Here is a 16,423-nt window from a genome sequence, read left to right on the forward strand (position 1 = left end):
GCTGCTGCTGCTGCTGCTGCTGCTGCTGCTGCTGCTGCTGCTGCTGCTGCTTCTTCTTCTTCTTCTTCTTCTTCTTCTTCTTCTTCTTCTTCTTCTTCTTCTTTTTCTTTCTTTTTCTTTCTTTTTCTTTCTTTTTCTGGGTCTGTTTAGGCAGAGCATGATAGCAGGTTGCGTGTGGCAAAGCTACTTACTTCAATGATGACTGATGGGGAGAGAGATGGGGCACTGTGTAAATGCTGACTGTGAGGCTGGATCTTACAGTGTAGGGGAGGGGTTACCAGGGTTAAAAAAAAAGTCAGGAGAAGGTGAGATCTAGTCTGTAGCTTCATTAGGTAAAAAGGAGAGGAGATTGTGTTCAGGGCAGAGGGAGACCAGATATCTCCAAGAGGTGTCTGTGTTATTGTTTAGCATAAGTCAAGAGAGTAGCCCAAGTGGCTATTAATTGCGGAAGATCTTGACTATGATGGTCTAGTAGGTCCATTAAAGGCTGTAGTCAGCAAGATAATATAACCAGGTTGGCATTTGAAAGGATCATCAGTGTGGAGATTGGATAGGAGAGAAAAAAGGCCCAGAGATGTAGAGCTGTTAGGAGGCTCCTCCAGTGATCCAGGAGAAAGATGTTGGTAACTATGGTGATGGAGAGAAGGCAGGATTCTCAGAAGTGGGTGGGGGTTGGGGGAAGGGGGAGGGATTTGCGGGATCTCCAAATGGGGATAATGTCCAGGTTTCTGGCTTAGGTCAAATAGGTGAGCGACAGTGCCCTTCATTGAGAGGGGGCATTCTGGGATGGGTACTGCGTTTTGGTGTAGGTGGCCTTGAGTGTTGTGGTGACTGGGGAGCTGGGAGTTGGTGAACTTTCCCTGTAGAAGTGAAGTAGCCAGGTGAGTTCATAGAATGCCTTCATCCTGCCTTAACTCTTGTCCATTTTTAGGGTCAACCGGATGCACATCAGTCCCAACAACCGCAATGCCATCCACCCTGGGGATCGCATCCTGGAGATCAATGGGACCCCTGTCCGCACTCTCCGAGTAGAGGAGGTACCGTATGTGTCCAGCCTGTCTGTGGGCCCCCTGGGAGACCAGGCTATGGCCTTTCCTTTTTCCTATGCCAGCCAATCTTTTTTTTTTTTTTTTTAAGACTTATTTATTATGTAGACAGTGTTCTGTCTGCATGTACACCAGAAGAGGGCACCAAGATCTCATTATAGATGGTTGTGAGACATTATGTGGTTGCTGGGAATTGAACTCAGGACCTTTGGAAGAGCAGCCAGTACTCTTAATCTCTGAGCCATCTCTCCAGCCCACCAGCTAATCTTAGTGCTGAGCTTGTTACAACTAGTGACCTTCTGGGTCAACCGAACATTTCCAGGGCAGTAGAGATGGACTGACAGGTAGGGAGGTAACAAGATGCCAGAGGGCACTGATGACTTCTGGCACCTAGAGGCCACTACTAGCCAAACTGAGCAGTGGCTATACTGTGCTTAGACTGTTTGGGTGGGCACTAGGTAGCCTGGGGTAGGACAGCTTGTGGAAACCAACCTTGCATTGTTGTTGGCCACAGGTAGAGGATGCAATTAACCAGACAAGCCAGACACTTCAGCTGCTGATTGAACATGACCCTGCCCCTCAGCGCCTGGACCAGTTGCGGCTAGATACCCGGCTTTCTCCACACATGCAGAGAACTGGACACTCTCTCACGCTCAGCACTCTGGACACCAAGGAGAATCAGGAGGGGACACTGAGGAGACGTTCTCTGAGGTGCTGCTACTGTCCCACCTGTCTTGCTTCTCTCATCTAGTGCTCAAAGACCGTGTTGGCCTTTGGAGGCCACACAGCACAGAATATGAGACCTGTGCTGACCCAGCCACCCTGAGGGAGGCAGAGTTTTTGTGTAGAGCTGTCTCCCAGGTTTCCTTAGAAACCAGAGGGTCAGAAGCTTGGTGTGGCAGCATAGTTCTGTAATCCTACCATGTGGAAGGCTGAGGCAAGAGGATCATGAGTTTCAGCTAGCTAGAGTTACATAGTGAAACTCACCTCAAAAAAAGTTTTGAGAAAGCACTACCCTGACCAAAATCTCAGCACTCACGAGGCTGAGGTAGGAAGATGGCCTCCGTTCAAAGCCAGACTGGACAGGGTAAATGTTGTCTCAGAACAAAGAGATCAAACTGGGGATGGGGTCAGCCACCGGCTGAGCGAACAGGAGAACTGGAGCTCTAGTACCATGTAAAACGCCAGGTGAGGCTGAAACCATGGCACTCTGGGGAGTGGAGACAAGGGGGTTAATGGTACTTGTTGGCTGCCCCCAAAATCCAGGTTCAGGCAGAGATCTCTCGAAAGAATAAGGTGGCAACTGGGAGAAAATACCTCATGTCCTCCACCGGCCTTTACATGTGCGCGCTGGCGCACACGTGTTCACTCCTATACATACACACGTTTTGTCTCTCCCTCTCTGACACGTGCACAAAGCCCGTATCAAAACAGAAGATCAGGCTCTATCCATTAAACTCAAGCTAGACAGGAAATTTCAATGCCCAAAAAATCTTTAAAATCCAACATGGAGGAAATGTGGGGCTCAGCTGGAAACAGAAATGAAAGGTACAAGTGAGTACACCAGAAAAATTGGTGAAGAGAGAGTCGAAAAAACGCCAGGCAGTGGTGGTGTACATCTTTAATCTTATCACTCAGAAGGCAGAAGAAGACAGATCTCTTCAGTTTTAGGTCAGCCTGGTCTACAGAGTAAGTTCCAGGACAACCAGGAACCCTGCCTTTTAATTTTTTTTTTTATGATTTATTTATTATTTATACAGCATTCTGCCTGCACACTGGAAGATGGCACCAGATCTCACTATAGATGGTTATGGACTACCATGTGGTTGCTGGGAATTGAACTCAGGACCTGTAGAAGAACAACCAGAATTCTTAACCTCTGAGCCATCTCTCCAGCCCAAAATCCTGTCTTCAACAGGAGAGTGGGGAGCTGGGCATGGTGGTGCATGCCTTTAATCCCAGCACTTGGAAGGCAGAGGCAGGCAGATTTCTGTTAGTTCGAGGTCTACAAAGTGAGTTCTAGGCCAGCAAGGGCTGTTACACAGAGAAACCCTATCTCAAAAAACCAAAAAGGAGGAACAAACAGGGAAGGGGGCATTGCTATGCATTATTGGGATTTGGCTTTTGTTATTGTCTTTGAGACAGGATCTTACTATGTAGCCCTGGCTGTCCTGGGACTCTAGACCAGCTGGCCTCAAACTCACAGAGATCTGCTTCCTGAGTGCTGGGTTAAAGGTACTACTGTGCCTAGCCAAACACAGGTGTTTTAAGACTTGGGGGACAGACATCTCCACACCCGGAGCTGTGGAGGGCAACGGCTATCTTGTGTATGAGCCCCGAGTAGGCTACTTAGAGGACTAGAGTCAGGAGCCCTGTGTTCTCAGGCAGAGACATCCGTAACTTTCTTTTTTTTTTTTTTTTTTTTTTTTTTTTTTTTTTCTGTACCCTGCCTCTGCATGGTGATGAGAAGTTCTGTAAGAGGTTCTGTGGCCAAGGAGCCAGGGTTGTGCAGCGCCAGGGACACACTCCATGACCCGCTTTTAGACTAGCTAGGGACTGGATACTGCTCCACTTCCTGCTCAGATGGGCTGAATCAGTCAGGCCCCTGTTTGGCTTCTACCGGAAACACGACCTCCCCACGGATTGCTCCTGCCTGCCTCTGGGAATGGCCAGCATGACTGAGTTAGCAGAGGCAAAGCACCAAAGGGCAGTCAGGGGCTGGAAAAGAGGTGTGGGTGGCTGGAGAGCTGCTCCTATGGCTGTCCTGGGACTGTCCTCTACTGCAGGAAAAGGCAGCTCCCTTGGCGTGTGGTGTGGGCACAGTTAGTGTGAGCCAAGCAAGGACAAGCAAGGTGAGAGAGCAGGACACAGCCTTTCTTCAGTTAAGTCAGTAACAGTCACCAGCCATTACTGTATCTGGTGCTGCTTTTGCAAATGTAAGCACAGCGTCTTCCTTGTCATAAAAATCATATACATTTATTATCTTAAAATGTAAGTGGTGAGCTGGACCCAGTGACACAACCCTGTAATCCCAGCAGTCTCTGAGGCAGAGGCAGGCAGGTCTGTGTGTTCAAGGCCAGCCTGGTCTACAAAGTGAGTCCAGGACAGCCAAGGCTACACAGAGACACCCTATCTCGACAAAACAAACAAAGTCTAGGTGATGTAGGCAGGTGCATATTTATTCTAAAATGCCATTTTGCCCTTCTGCGGGCAGAGCCTTCTATCACAGGTAGCTGTGGGAGGTAGTGGATTGCTGTATCCAGTGCTGTGATGTTGGAGTATGATGAGCTAGTAGACTCCGATCATCTATAGGAAGTCCTCAGTCCATCCACCCCCAGCATGTTTAGGGATGGAATCCAAGGTGACACATGCTAGGAGACACTTCACCACTGAGATTCACCTCTAGTCTCCAGATTTCCCATTTGGAATGTATTGTTACTATGATTAATGCTGTCTGTAGCCCCCAAATAGCACATCTCTCTGATTAAGGACACCCCTTCCCCAGAGATGCCATCCAAACTACAAAGGCTGGGATGACCGGGTCCACCTGAGCCTCCTGTTGTGCTGGGCTGCCTGGTCTCTAACGATCACCTCTCCTGCTCTCTTCCCCACACCCTCAGGCGCAGCAACAGCATCTCTAAGTCTCCTGGCCCCAGCTCCCCCAAAGAGCCCCTGCTCCTCAGCCGGGACATCAGCCGCTCAGAGTCTCTACGCTGCTCCAGCAGCTACTCACAGCAGATCTTCCGGCCCTGTGACCTGATCCATGGGGAGGTCCTGGGGAAGGGCTTCTTTGGGCAGGCCATCAAGGTAAGCACAGCAGCTGCCGCTGCACTCTCTTGCTGCCATCACCCTCCTTTACTGACCTTTCCTTTAAAAGCTTTATTGCGTGTGATATTTGTGTAGGGCCAGAGGACACTCAGGAGTCTATTCGCTCCTTCTGCCTTTACCTGGGTTCCAGGAGTCCAACCCTGGTCATTAGCCCTGTATGGCAAGCTTTTTTGCCCACTGAGGCATCTCTCCAGCCCTCTTACCTTTTACCTTATAGTGCCACGCTGCAATCTTGTAGTGCCCCCAGCCCTCCTTTATGGCTGTGAGTGATGGTGTCTGGGGTGCCCTCTCTGTCCCTGCAGCCCCCTAAGAGCAGCATGGCTGCTGTAGTGAGCTTGTGGCTCTGAAAACCCAGGTTAGGATCCACATCCCTGGCCCTCATGCCACCAGCCATTGAGGGCGTGTTAGACAGCCACAGGCCCCAGGGTGGGGCCTGCTCCAAGGCGAAGGCTCCTGCTACCCTGGCGAACTCAGGAACTAATCTTTCTCTCTTTCTCTCCTCTTCCTCTGCTGAGAGCTGGGAGGGGGGGTCAGGTAAGCCAAGTGTGTCAGCTTTCCAGGCAGCAGGGTTGGAAGGCTCACCTCTGACCCACCCGGCTCCCTGGTGCATGTCCGTGGCACTGACCCCCTGCCCCCAGACTCTGTTCTCCAAGTGGATTCATTCCTGTGCCAGATGAGCAGAGCCCCTGCTTGGCTTGGCAGCGTGCCCTCCTGTCCTCCCCAGTGTCCTTTTCTGGAGTCCTGGCTTTCCTCTCTGCATGCCCAGCGTTCTAGGGGAGAAGATAAACTTCCTTTTCAGTCCCCTCCGCCCCATGCTGTCTTCTACACATGATCTCTGGGCAGGCTGTCCTCCAAGGAAGGGGAGGACACTGCAAAGATTTTTTTTTTCTTCCCCTTTTTCTTTCTTATTTTCTTCTCCCTGGTGCTAGAGGTCAAACCCAGGACCTTGAGCATGCCAGCCAAGTTCTCTACCACTGAGCTACTCCCTCAGCCCACAGATTTTCACAAACGTCTTCAGAACTGTCTCCACACTGTCAACACTTTTTTCCCTTCTTGTAGGTGACTCACAAAGCCACAGGCAAAGTGATGGTCATGAAGGAGTTAATTCGCTGTGATGAGGAAACCCAGAAGACTTTCCTGACTGAGGTAAGAAACTGGGTTGGACTTTCCATCAGACCTATACCCGGCTGTTTGAGGGGCTGAAGCAAGAGGAGCACGTGAGCCCAAGAGTGAACCCAGACCAGATGTGGTAACACAGCGAGACCCTGCTCAAAAAAGAAAGTAAAGTTGGGGTGTGGGAAGTTTGCTGTTTCTGTTGCAAAAGGAAGAAACTTACAAATAAGTTTTTTCAAAAGAAAACTTGCTGCCAGACCTAGTGGCCCAGTTCTGTCACTCCAGCTACTCAAGAGGCTGAGGCAGGAGGATTCCTGCTCAAGGACTGGAAGTTCAAGACTAGTCTGGGCAACATGATGAAGTTGTCTCAAGACAGAAAATAAAAGCGGGGAGGGGCTAGAGAAAAGGTACTTATTGCTCATGCAGAGGACCTGGGTTCTGTTCTCAGCACCGACATATTGGCTCACAACTGTCCGTAACTCCAGCTCTGGGGGATCTGATGCCCACACTGACCTTCTCCAGCACCAAGCACACACAAGGTACACACACATACATAAAGGCAGAACACTCATACCCATAGAATAAATTATAAGTAAATAATAAATAAATAAAGGGGGGAAATTAAATAAATAAATAGATGTCGAGCTAGGGAATGACTCAGTAACAGTGCCAGCACAGCAGGCACATGGCTGTAGGTGTTCAATCAAGAGACAAGAGAGAGGAGAGGGAGAAAGAATAGCAGTGGAAAGAGGGGGAAGAGAATGGGAGAAATTTAGTTTTATTTTATTATTTAAAAACAAACAAACAAACAACAACCTTGAAGGTTTATCTCACTGTTTTATGTGTATAGGTGTTTTGTCTGTGTGTTTATCTGCATACCAGAAGAGGGCATAAGATCCCATGAGACTAAGGGAGCAGCCAATGCTCCGAACCGAACCTCTGAGCCATCTCTGCAACCCTCAATCATTATTGTAAAGCCTGAGGAGAGATTCAGTGTGTAATGCACACTTTAATCCCAGCACCCTCAGATCTCTGAGTTCAAGGCCAGCCTCAGCTGCATAGTGAGCTCCAAGCCAGCCAAGGATATATAGAAAGACCTTCCTTGTCTTTAAAACAAATAAAAAAGAGTCAGGTGTGGTGGTGGTGCACACCTGTAATCCCAACACTCCAAGAGGCAGGGGCAGGTGGGTATCTGTGAGGTTGAGGCCAGCCTGGTCTACAAAAAGAAAAAAAATGCCTGAGGAAAAGATCCCTCTAAATTACAGTGTATCTGTTCATGTACATTTACTAAAGAATAAGCCATTCTAAGGGTGAGATTCAGGCTTACAAAGGTGATGGGTATGAATGCTATTATGATCACCACCAAATACCCTCAAGTGGGACCCCAGGGACAGAGGCCCTATCCCATGGACATCTAGTTTGTACTGCCCCGCCAACCCTAGGTAGCTGCAGTTGGGGACACCAGTGGTCCAGATGTTGCTTCCTACTTGGCACCACAGGCCTTTGTCTCACTCTTGGGCCCTCCTACCTCGCTTCCCTAGAGCACCTCCCAGAAGAGCAAAACCCTTGAGGCTGCCCTCATTTTTGTGATGGTCTTCTCTCCCCACCCCTCCCCTAGGTGAAAGTGATGCGAAGCCTCGACCATCCTAATGTGCTCAAGTTCATTGGTGTTCTGTACAAGGACAAGAAGCTGAACCTGCTCACGGAGTACATTGAGGGGGGCACGCTGAAGGACTTTCTGCGCAATGTGGTGAGCACATGCCCCCACAGTCAGGAGGCGCCGTGGTGGGTTATCAAAGGGATGCCTGTGCCCGTGACCTAGAACCTTGAGGGTTAGAGGAACCTTGTTTGCCCTCAAAGGAGTATACTGGGAGGGACCGGAAGCCCTCTTTGGGGCGCGTGCTGGCCTATGGAGTCTAGACCGTGAATGGGAAAGGACTCCCTCCCTCTTACGGACATTCTCCTACCTTGCAGGACCCGTTCCCCTGGCAACAGAAGGTCAGGTTTGCCAAAGGCATCTCCTCTGGAATGGTGAGTCCCACCAGCAGCCTTGCACCTGGGTAGAGTGAGGTGCAGGGGTTGCAGGCTGCTCTGAAAGGCAGATACCCATAGTGTGGGCTGGGACATTCAGCAGCTGTTTATTGAGTTTCTTTCAGGGCCCCGGAAATTTTAGGTAGCTACTTGTTCAGCCAGCAGCCCTATTCTCAAAGAATTCCAGATCTGTTTAATGGCAAACAGGGAACTAACAAGGCAAACTGTAGCACAAGGCACCCTGACCTTGCTGTTGAAGAGGTTATCCAGGCGCTGAGGGCCCCTGGAATAAGCCCAGCACCTCACTGCCTAGAAAATACGGGGAGGGGGAGGGGGAGGAGTCAAGTTCTAGGTAAACTCTAAGGAATGAGTCAGTAGTAGATTAAAGCCTCCATTGACAAAGAGGTCCCAAGTTTTAGTAATAACAGCAGCAAAGACCTGGGAAGAGAGACGACAAAGCACAGGTGTATTATGGGAATGCGTAGCAATGCTCACAACCAACGGTGCTAATGAATGAATGCTTCCACACATCAGGGGCTGTGCTGTGCTGTGGGGTTGGTGCCCAAGAATGGGTTTATTCCTCCAATAACCTTTGTTTGCAGTTGAGAAGTGAGGTAGAAAGGGACAGGGCTGGCATCCCGAGCTTGTCAGTGTGACCCCTACACCTGAGGGGTTAGTGGTTGCTCCGCATACCGTGTCAGTCTGGAACAGTAGGCTGGAGGTTGAAGGTAGATAAGAGCCCACGTGTGTCAAGGAAGGGTTCTTGATGTTATAGTCAGCAAGCAGGGATGTTGTGACCAGGACTGAGCTTTCGCTAAGGTGACTGTAGGGTGGTCAGTATGTTGGGGTGGAGTTGAGGGGCCCTTAAGCAAGGGGAATTGAGTAGAGGCCATTGAAACAGTTCCGGTTTATGTAAATTAAGGTAATGGCAGTGGGGAGGCAGAGTGGAGTCAAAATGGAGAACCTGGCTGGCAGTGAGCGAATGGTTGTAAGGAGAGCAGCCGGGAGCCTCAAGGCCCCTAGTGATGTCACTGAGCAGACAGTGATGGTTGGTTGGGGCAGGTTTGGGAGAGCTGGGCTTGTTGCCTCTGGAGACTGGTCTGTCAGCAGAACTTCCCATCGTTTCTTGGACAGGAGTTTGAGCGTAGTTACCCAGTTATCTAAAGAGAAGGGCAGCTGGAGCCGTAGGGCAGAAGGGGCATACAATAGTAGCCAGCACATGGAAAAATGGCTTTGCAAAAGGCGGACCCTGTGGAGGCTGGAAGGGAAACCAAAACACACCCGTGTCTCAGGAAAAGGGGGTGGGTCACGGGGGAGGCATGGACAGCCATTGAGGAGGGCGTTGGCAGGCAGCCAGGCCATGTGTTACAGCTATAGGAAGAACTCTGTGGGCCTATGAACAGTGAGACGGTACTACGGGAGGAGCTGGGGGGGGGGGGGGCGGGGGGAAGGGGCAATGTCACCTTCGCATTTACACAGAAGGAAAGAGAAAGAAAGCAGCTTCTCAGAGTGACAAGGAATGTCCAGCAAAAATATAAACGGTTGGACAGGAAGAGGGAGGGGCTGAAGTACAGACAGGGGGAGGAGGAGGATGAGGAGGGAGTCTCAGGGGAGGTGAGTCAGGACGTCATTTCTTCCCCATCACTGGCCGGAAAGATCCAAAGTGGCTGAAGCCAGAGAAGGTGGAAGGGGCATCGTGCTTGAGGGTGCTCGCTCTCGGGTGCCCGCCTCTAAGAAGAAAGGATAGGGAGCCCAGAGGCCGGCAAGCCGGACGCTGTAGGGACAGACCCCGGGCAGGAACCGGCAGCTTTCTGTTGGCCTTAGCGAGGCTTGGGGGGTGGATGGGAGGCTAGACAGGCTGGGCCCGGAAGACACAGGAGTGGCTGGGGGCTGGGGGAAGGGGAGCGGGGTGGGCGTGGCCCGAGAGAGCGGGCTCCGCGGCCCCAGGCCGGGCGGGCCTCACCAGCTCCGCCGTGCCTGCTTGTGTTGCAGGCGTACCTGCACTCTAGGTGCATCATCCACCGCGACCTGAACTCACACAACTGTCTCATCAAGTTGGTACGTCCCTCGGGGCCACGGGGGTGGGGGTGTGTGCAGAGCAGACCCACCTCCTGGGGCTTCTGTTTTAGGCTTCTGCTACCTCGAGTACCTTTTGCCCAGCCTCATCTTCTGGAAGCTCTCAGACACACACATACAGGAACAATTTCAGCGCCCTCCCCAGCAGCAGGCCTTGAAATCATTATTATTAGAAGGGATTATCTGGCAGCAGGCACAGGGCCCCGGGTTCAATCCCTACACTGATTTAGTGTGTCGGGGCCTAGGTGGGGTTAGGCACTGAAATCCTTGTCCGTGTGTAGAGCTCCTTCCTTGTAACAGGCCCCTAAAACACTTGATCCCATTTTACATCTATGCCCGAAATACCCTGAGGCTGCAGAGCCTTCAGCCTACAGTAGCCAGTTTGAGGTTAGTGTTCCTCTTACAGTCGTTCCTTCCCCCTTTCCCCTGGGCCAACTTGAGATCATCTTAATCCCTTTACACATGACTACCGCATTGCTCTCCCCAGGCCCCGAGCTGCCTTTGCCAGGCTTTTTCTCTTAACCTATTCTGGCAACCGTAAGTCCTTTTTAAGAACAAGGCAAAGGGCTGAAGACAAACAAGAAATCCTGACCCACTGTGTGGCACTCTGGAGGCTCACTTCTGAGGGGCTCTTCCCTCTTTAGCTTGGACTCTGCTATGGGCAGACACCAGACTGACAGAAAAAACCACAGAGGCCCAGCCGCTGCCTCGCAGAGCTTTCTGGTGTGTCCTGCCTTTGCTGTGTGACTTCACTCCCCTTGTCAGTGGTCTTCCTAGCCTGTGTCCACCCCAGGGGCAGGTTAGAGAATGCCCTCTCCCTCCTGAGCTGGCCCCTCTCCTACAGGACAAGACTGTGGTGGTAGCAGACTTTGGGCTGTCGCGTCTTATAGTAGAAGAGAGGAAAAGGCCCCCGGTAGAGAAGGCCACCACCAAGAAACGCACCTTACGGAAGAGCGACCGCAAGAAGCGCTATACTGTGGTGGGGAACCCATACTGGATGGCCCCTGAGATGCTGAATGGTGAGTTCTGAATCTGTGAGGGAAAGAGCCTGAGAGAAGACAGCAGCCGGATCTGCCATAAGCTAGGGAAGCCTGTGACGGGGACACACACTCAGCGATCTTTTAGCCTTGGCCAGGCCAGGCATCATAAACTCCTCCAGCCTCAGCTGGGAACTCAGCAGCATGCCGCCCTGGCCCCGGGTGGGCTCAAGCAGCCCAGCGCTCCAGCTTTACCAGCGTTAGCCTACCAGCCCCAGGCCAAGAACTGAAGTGTGGTGCCCCCTGGCGGATGCAGGCCAGCAGTCTTGAAAAGCAGTGGGTTGCCAAGCCAGAGTCTGGCTGAGCCTGAACCTGGGTCCTGTTCTTTATGCTGGGCAGTTGCATCCTGAATAACATGTATTCTCAGCTCCAAGGCAGGCCACCCGGGGCACCTTTGGGGCTGTTCTTGTCCTGGTTCTTGGCTGTGGCTTGGCTTGATACAAGACCCAGTGTGGAGTGAGTAAGAGACTTAACCTTACAGTCCGCTTTCCTGTCTTTCCCAAGGCAAGAGCTACGATGAGACGGTAGATGTCTTCTCTTTTGGGATCGTTCTCTGTGAGGTAAGCTCTGGCTCAGCTGCCCTAGCAGCCCTGCCTGCCTCATGTCTCAGCTTCTGTCCTACAGGTGAATAGTTTGCCACAATCATTAGGCTCAGCATAGCTCAGTATCTCCCAAAATACTTAGTCAAGTAGACACATTGGAAAGCTTTTGTGACTCCTACAAAGTTACGAAGGAAAGGAGAGACAAATGATGGTTAGAATGAAGTTTATGAAGTTGTCACTTCAGTAGAGATAGCTATAGAGTATGTGTCATCTATAGCAAATAAGCTGGTTCAGTTCCCAGCAACCACATGGTGGCGCACAAGCATCTGGATCTGGTGCCCTCTTCTGGCGTAGGCGGTATAAAGAATAAATAAGTGTTAGAAAATTAAGCTGATGCCAAAGGGTATCAGACATTAATCAAACCTTGTAGAACCTTGACCTGGTAGAGGACCTAGCTGCAAAGGGATCCGGGAAGGGTAGGATAAGTGGAAGCTTCCAGCTTTCAGGTCCCAGTTACCAACATTGCTTCTGCCGCAGGGAGGCCTCTTCTAAGCTTAGTAACAGACTTCTGAGTGTAAAGACAGGTCTACATTAGCAAGGTGAAGAGGGATGGGGCCTGAGGCTGCCCTCTAACTTAGGTGTTTGCTGCTCCTGCCTACCTGTCTACAAGAGCATCCCTTTCTCTTGCCATGTACTGGGGCCTCTGTAGACCTTCCTGACCTGCTTTTCTTGCCTACAGATCATTGGGCAGGTATACGCTGATCCTGATTGCCTGCCCCGCACACTGGACTTTGGCCTCAATGTAAAGCTTTTCTGGGAGAAGTTTGTCCCCACAGACTGCCCCCCAGCCTTCTTTCCCCTGGCTGCTATCTGCTGCAAACTAGAGCCTGAGAGCAGGTTGGTGACTCATCCCTTTCTCCCACCTCACAGCCCCGAGTTCTCGAGATGCTTGCTCTAGATCATCCCATGCCCTTCCCTGGCACAAGCAGTGACTTGAGCTCAAGAGTAAAACTGAACTCCTGGAGTTCCCCTGAACTCCTGGAGCTCCCCTGATAGCACTGACATGCCACATTGGGGAAAAGAGGGAGCACAGTAGCAAGAGCTGGACAAGATTGAGTCAAAGCAGTTCAGGGCTAGAGAGATGGTTCAGTGGGTTCAATTCCCAGCACCCACATGGCAGCTCACAACTATCTGTGAGCTGTTCCATGGGATCCGACACCCTCACACAGACATGCATGTAGTCAAAACGTCAATGTACATAAAATAAAAATAAATTATTTTTTAAAAAGCAGTTTTTAGAAAGAAAATCTGGGCTAGGTATGCAGATCTGTGATGGAGTGTCTGGAAGGAATGGGGCCATGGGTTCAGTTCTCAGCTCTGGGGGGGTCGAAGACTGGTGTGGCTAAGGAGTCGGGTTGCACCTTTAGCAAGTATGCATGAACAGACGCTCCACTCAACCATACCGCCTCAAAAAACATAAAACTTGCTTATAATTCTTAACATAGGGGCTGGGATGTAGCTCAGTTAGTACTGTACTTGGCTAGAATGCATAACCCTTGGGTTTGATCCCTGTCAATGTGGAAAACTGGGCATGGAAGTAAACACTTCTGATGCCAGGACTTGGGAGTCAGGAGGAGGGGAATCAGAAGTTCAAAGCCAGCGGGGCATGGTGATGCACACCTTCAGCCCCAGTGTTTGGTCGGCAGAGGCAGGTGGATCTCTATGAGTTCAACGCCGGGACCATAGGGAGTTCCAGGATAGCTAGAGCTGCACTGTGAGACCCTGACTCAAAAGGAGGGTGGGGCCCAGGGCTATCACTGTGACACAGCACTGGCCCAAGATGCTCAAGGCCCTGCGTTCTAGCTGTGGTAGCGCACAGGCAGCTGCACGCCGCCCACACATGAAGAGACCCTACCTAGGGAAGGACCATGGGCCTGTAGATCAAAGTAGACTGAGAAGCTCTCTTAGTTAATTGTCTGTTGCCATGACAAAATTCTCTATTTAATTGGGGCCCTGCTTACAGTTTCAGAGGGTGAGTCCCTGATCTTCGAGGTGGGGAAGGGTGGAGGTAGACAAGGCGGGCAGGCTGGCACTGGGTAGCATCATCTCATCCACAAGCAGGGTCTGGCATGGGGCTTTACAACCTCGAAGCCCACCCTCAGTGACAAGCCTGCCCAAATAAGCCACCTGTCCTAATCCTTCCCACACAGTTCCAGCACAGGAGCTTATGGGGCCATTCTCCCTCAAACCACCACAGGAGCCAAAAGTGTAGCTTAGTAACAGAGCTCTTGACTAACACAGGATAGGGCCTGGTGTCCTCCCTCCCCTGTTGTTGTTTGGAGGGGTGGGGACTCACAATTTTTCTGTTTGCATATTTGCTTTTGAGGCAGGATCTAGTCCAGGCTGGTTCAAATTAGATATGTAGTTGAAGGTGACCTTGAACTTCTGATCCCTTACTTCCACCGCCTGTCTTGTCAGGGTGCCAGGTGCACATCATCATGTCTAATTACTGTTCTGAGACTTGAGCTCAGGGCAAGCACCATCCCAACTTGGCCATCTCCAGCACCCAGGTTTCCTTTTAACGAATATGGAAGTCCAATCTTACCTTAATTGTTGCATTCACTCCAAGACATGAAAGGGCTTCTTTTCTCTTTGGCTGTTTTTGCTTGACCCATGACCCCTAGCATGGCTAGGCTTCTCCCAAGGTTACCTTCTGTATTTACAGCAAGAGGTGAAAGGGTTTGCCTGAGCTTGTAGAACCAGGAAATAGCTGAGAGCCAGCCCTATAGCCATCGCTCCAGCACTCATATTCTACCTTTCTCTTCTTCACCCCTCGTCTTTGCAGACCGGCATTCTCAAAGCTGGAGGACTCGTTCGAGGCACTCTCCCTGTACTTGGGAGAGCTGGCCATCCCACTGCCAGCAGAGCTCGAAGAACTGGACCACACTGTGAGCGTGGAATACGGCCTAACCCGGGACTCACCACCCTAGCCCTGGTCCATCCCCTGCATGGGGACATTCAGCAGCCAGCATTGCCCCCCTGCGCCCTGTCCTTGCTGTGAGCAAGACTGCCTGGGCTTCTGTGGACTGAAGGCTTACTTAGAAACAGAATAAGCCATCCCTACTACCTCCCCAGGAGGCACTTGGGCGCAGGGAAACAATTCTCCGCAGGTTTTGGGGCCTAGTTACTGTCTGTAAATCTAACACTCACCTGAAAGCTGTGAAGAAGATAAAAGAGCCTGGATTCTAGACCAAGAGTCTGTTACTAAGGACTACTTAGGACCTTTGTGGCAGTGAGATTCTGGGAGGCTGTAGCTTTATACTAAATCAAAATGACCTGGGCAGGATGACAGCATGAACTGGCCTGAGGGCTCTGGCCTAGCAAGGTGCGGGACTTGAAGCAGTAATGTAACAGAAACTGGGAGCCTTCAAAGCATGGGAAACGACAGTAGTGAGTTCTCCTTCCACCCCAGGCCATGCCCTTTGGAGCAGGTTTTGAAGAGTCTCTTACTATGTGGTGAAAACTACAGGATCCAGAGAAAGGACTGGTTACTGCTCACCAGCCCAGGGACCAAATCAGTGTGTGGGGAGTTTTCACTTCAACATCATGTCTCAACAAGCAGTCACTCACAAAAGCACCAAAGAAGCTGAGACTGGAAAAAAAGAGCCCCTTGCCCTCTAAAAGTCCCGTATCGTGGCTGGTGGGCTCAAAAGCTCAAGCCGTTGCCTAACACTAGATGGGTTCTGGAGCCCAGTGTGGTTTGTGTCAGACTTTGGGTCTAAGCAGAGAAAGGGGAGCCCCATCAATTTCCTGGCACCTTTGTGGCAGCTACTACACATCCTCTAGCATGTCTGCTCCAGGCAGCAAGTTGGGACAGGAATTGGTGGATGCTGAGATGTGAAGAGAGCTCCCTGAGCTGGGCCCTCTAGATTCTACCTCGATTGTTGCTGAGCCACACTCCAGGGCCAGGGCATTGGAAACCCTCGGGGCATCTTCCTCCCCGGGTGGGACTCTCCAGCTCACCAAGGTTTGCCATCTCTTAAGCGTGAACTCACACCATATTTAACAGATTGGGAATGGGTTTGGTTATAAATACGAGTGTTGGGTTGTACTGGTGGGGGATCTGGAAGAGTGGTTGCTGTTACTAGCTTTTATCTATGGGGTAATATGTGAAATACTTTGTACATAGACAAGATGAATTGTGGGAAGGGAACTCTTTGGCCACTTTTCCTTGCTGTGTAGACTGTGCTTGTGTGTGGAGTTTTCAAACTTGCTGTAGGGGGAATCCTGAACTAACAGCAGCATGGTTCAGCATCCTGTGACTGGTTATGCTTGAGCTGTCCACAGCAAGTGTGTGAGTGGTGGGCCCGTGCTGGGCCATGGAGCGGACTAAATAAATTAAGCAGTTAACATAGTAATGACACTGACTTAGGACCTGACTTAAACATGGAAGAGTGGGACAAATAATTACCAAGGTTTGGTTCCCAGTAATTCTCAACCATCTGTAACTCCATTTCCAGGGGTACTCATACCTCTTCTCATCTCTGTAGGTTACTCTACACACATGGTATATGTTCATGCTCTCAGGCACATACGTGGTCTGCTGGCCCCCTTCAGGCCTGAAACACATAACTTGCCACATCAGGGAATTCTCAGTCTCTAATCTCCTCTCCTAGACAGCAAGCCTTCAGAGATCATGCGAATCCACTTGAGGCAGCCCCTTCTGAGCTCTTAAGCTGTCTCTCAGCTG

General features: G+C 50.9%; 1 protein-coding gene across 2 annotated transcripts in view; it reads left to right on the forward strand.

The window, feature by feature from the left end:
• Positions 1-16,091, forward strand: part of Limk2 (LIM domain kinase 2) — a 70,077-nt gene extending 53,986 nt beyond the window's left edge. For both annotated transcript variants that reach the window (XM_055624010.1, XM_055624011.1), the window contains 11 exons: positions 932-1,037; positions 1,561-1,757; positions 4,667-4,853; positions 5,934-6,020; positions 7,606-7,737; positions 7,962-8,018; positions 10,011-10,076; positions 10,939-11,113; positions 11,636-11,691; positions 12,413-12,570; positions 14,519-16,091. In XM_055624010.1, coding sequence (XP_055479985.1) covers positions 932-1,037; positions 1,561-1,757; positions 4,667-4,853; positions 5,934-6,020; positions 7,606-7,737; positions 7,962-8,018; positions 10,011-10,076; positions 10,939-11,113; positions 11,636-11,691; positions 12,413-12,570; positions 14,519-14,663 — 1,366 coding nt within the window. In that variant the 3' untranslated portion in view covers positions 14,664-16,091. The remainder of the gene's footprint in view (positions 1-931; positions 1,038-1,560; positions 1,758-4,666; positions 4,854-5,933; positions 6,021-7,605; positions 7,738-7,961; positions 8,019-10,010; positions 10,077-10,938; positions 11,114-11,635; positions 11,692-12,412; positions 12,571-14,518) is intronic.
• Positions 16,092-16,423: the final 332 nt, after the last annotated feature.

Source organism: Psammomys obesus, unplaced genomic scaffold (assembly GCF_907164565.1).
Source record: "Psammomys obesus unplaced genomic scaffold, mPsaObe1.curated_primary_1811, whole genome shotgun sequence".
Taxonomy (NCBI): domain Eukaryota; kingdom Metazoa; phylum Chordata; class Mammalia; order Rodentia; family Muridae; genus Psammomys; species Psammomys obesus.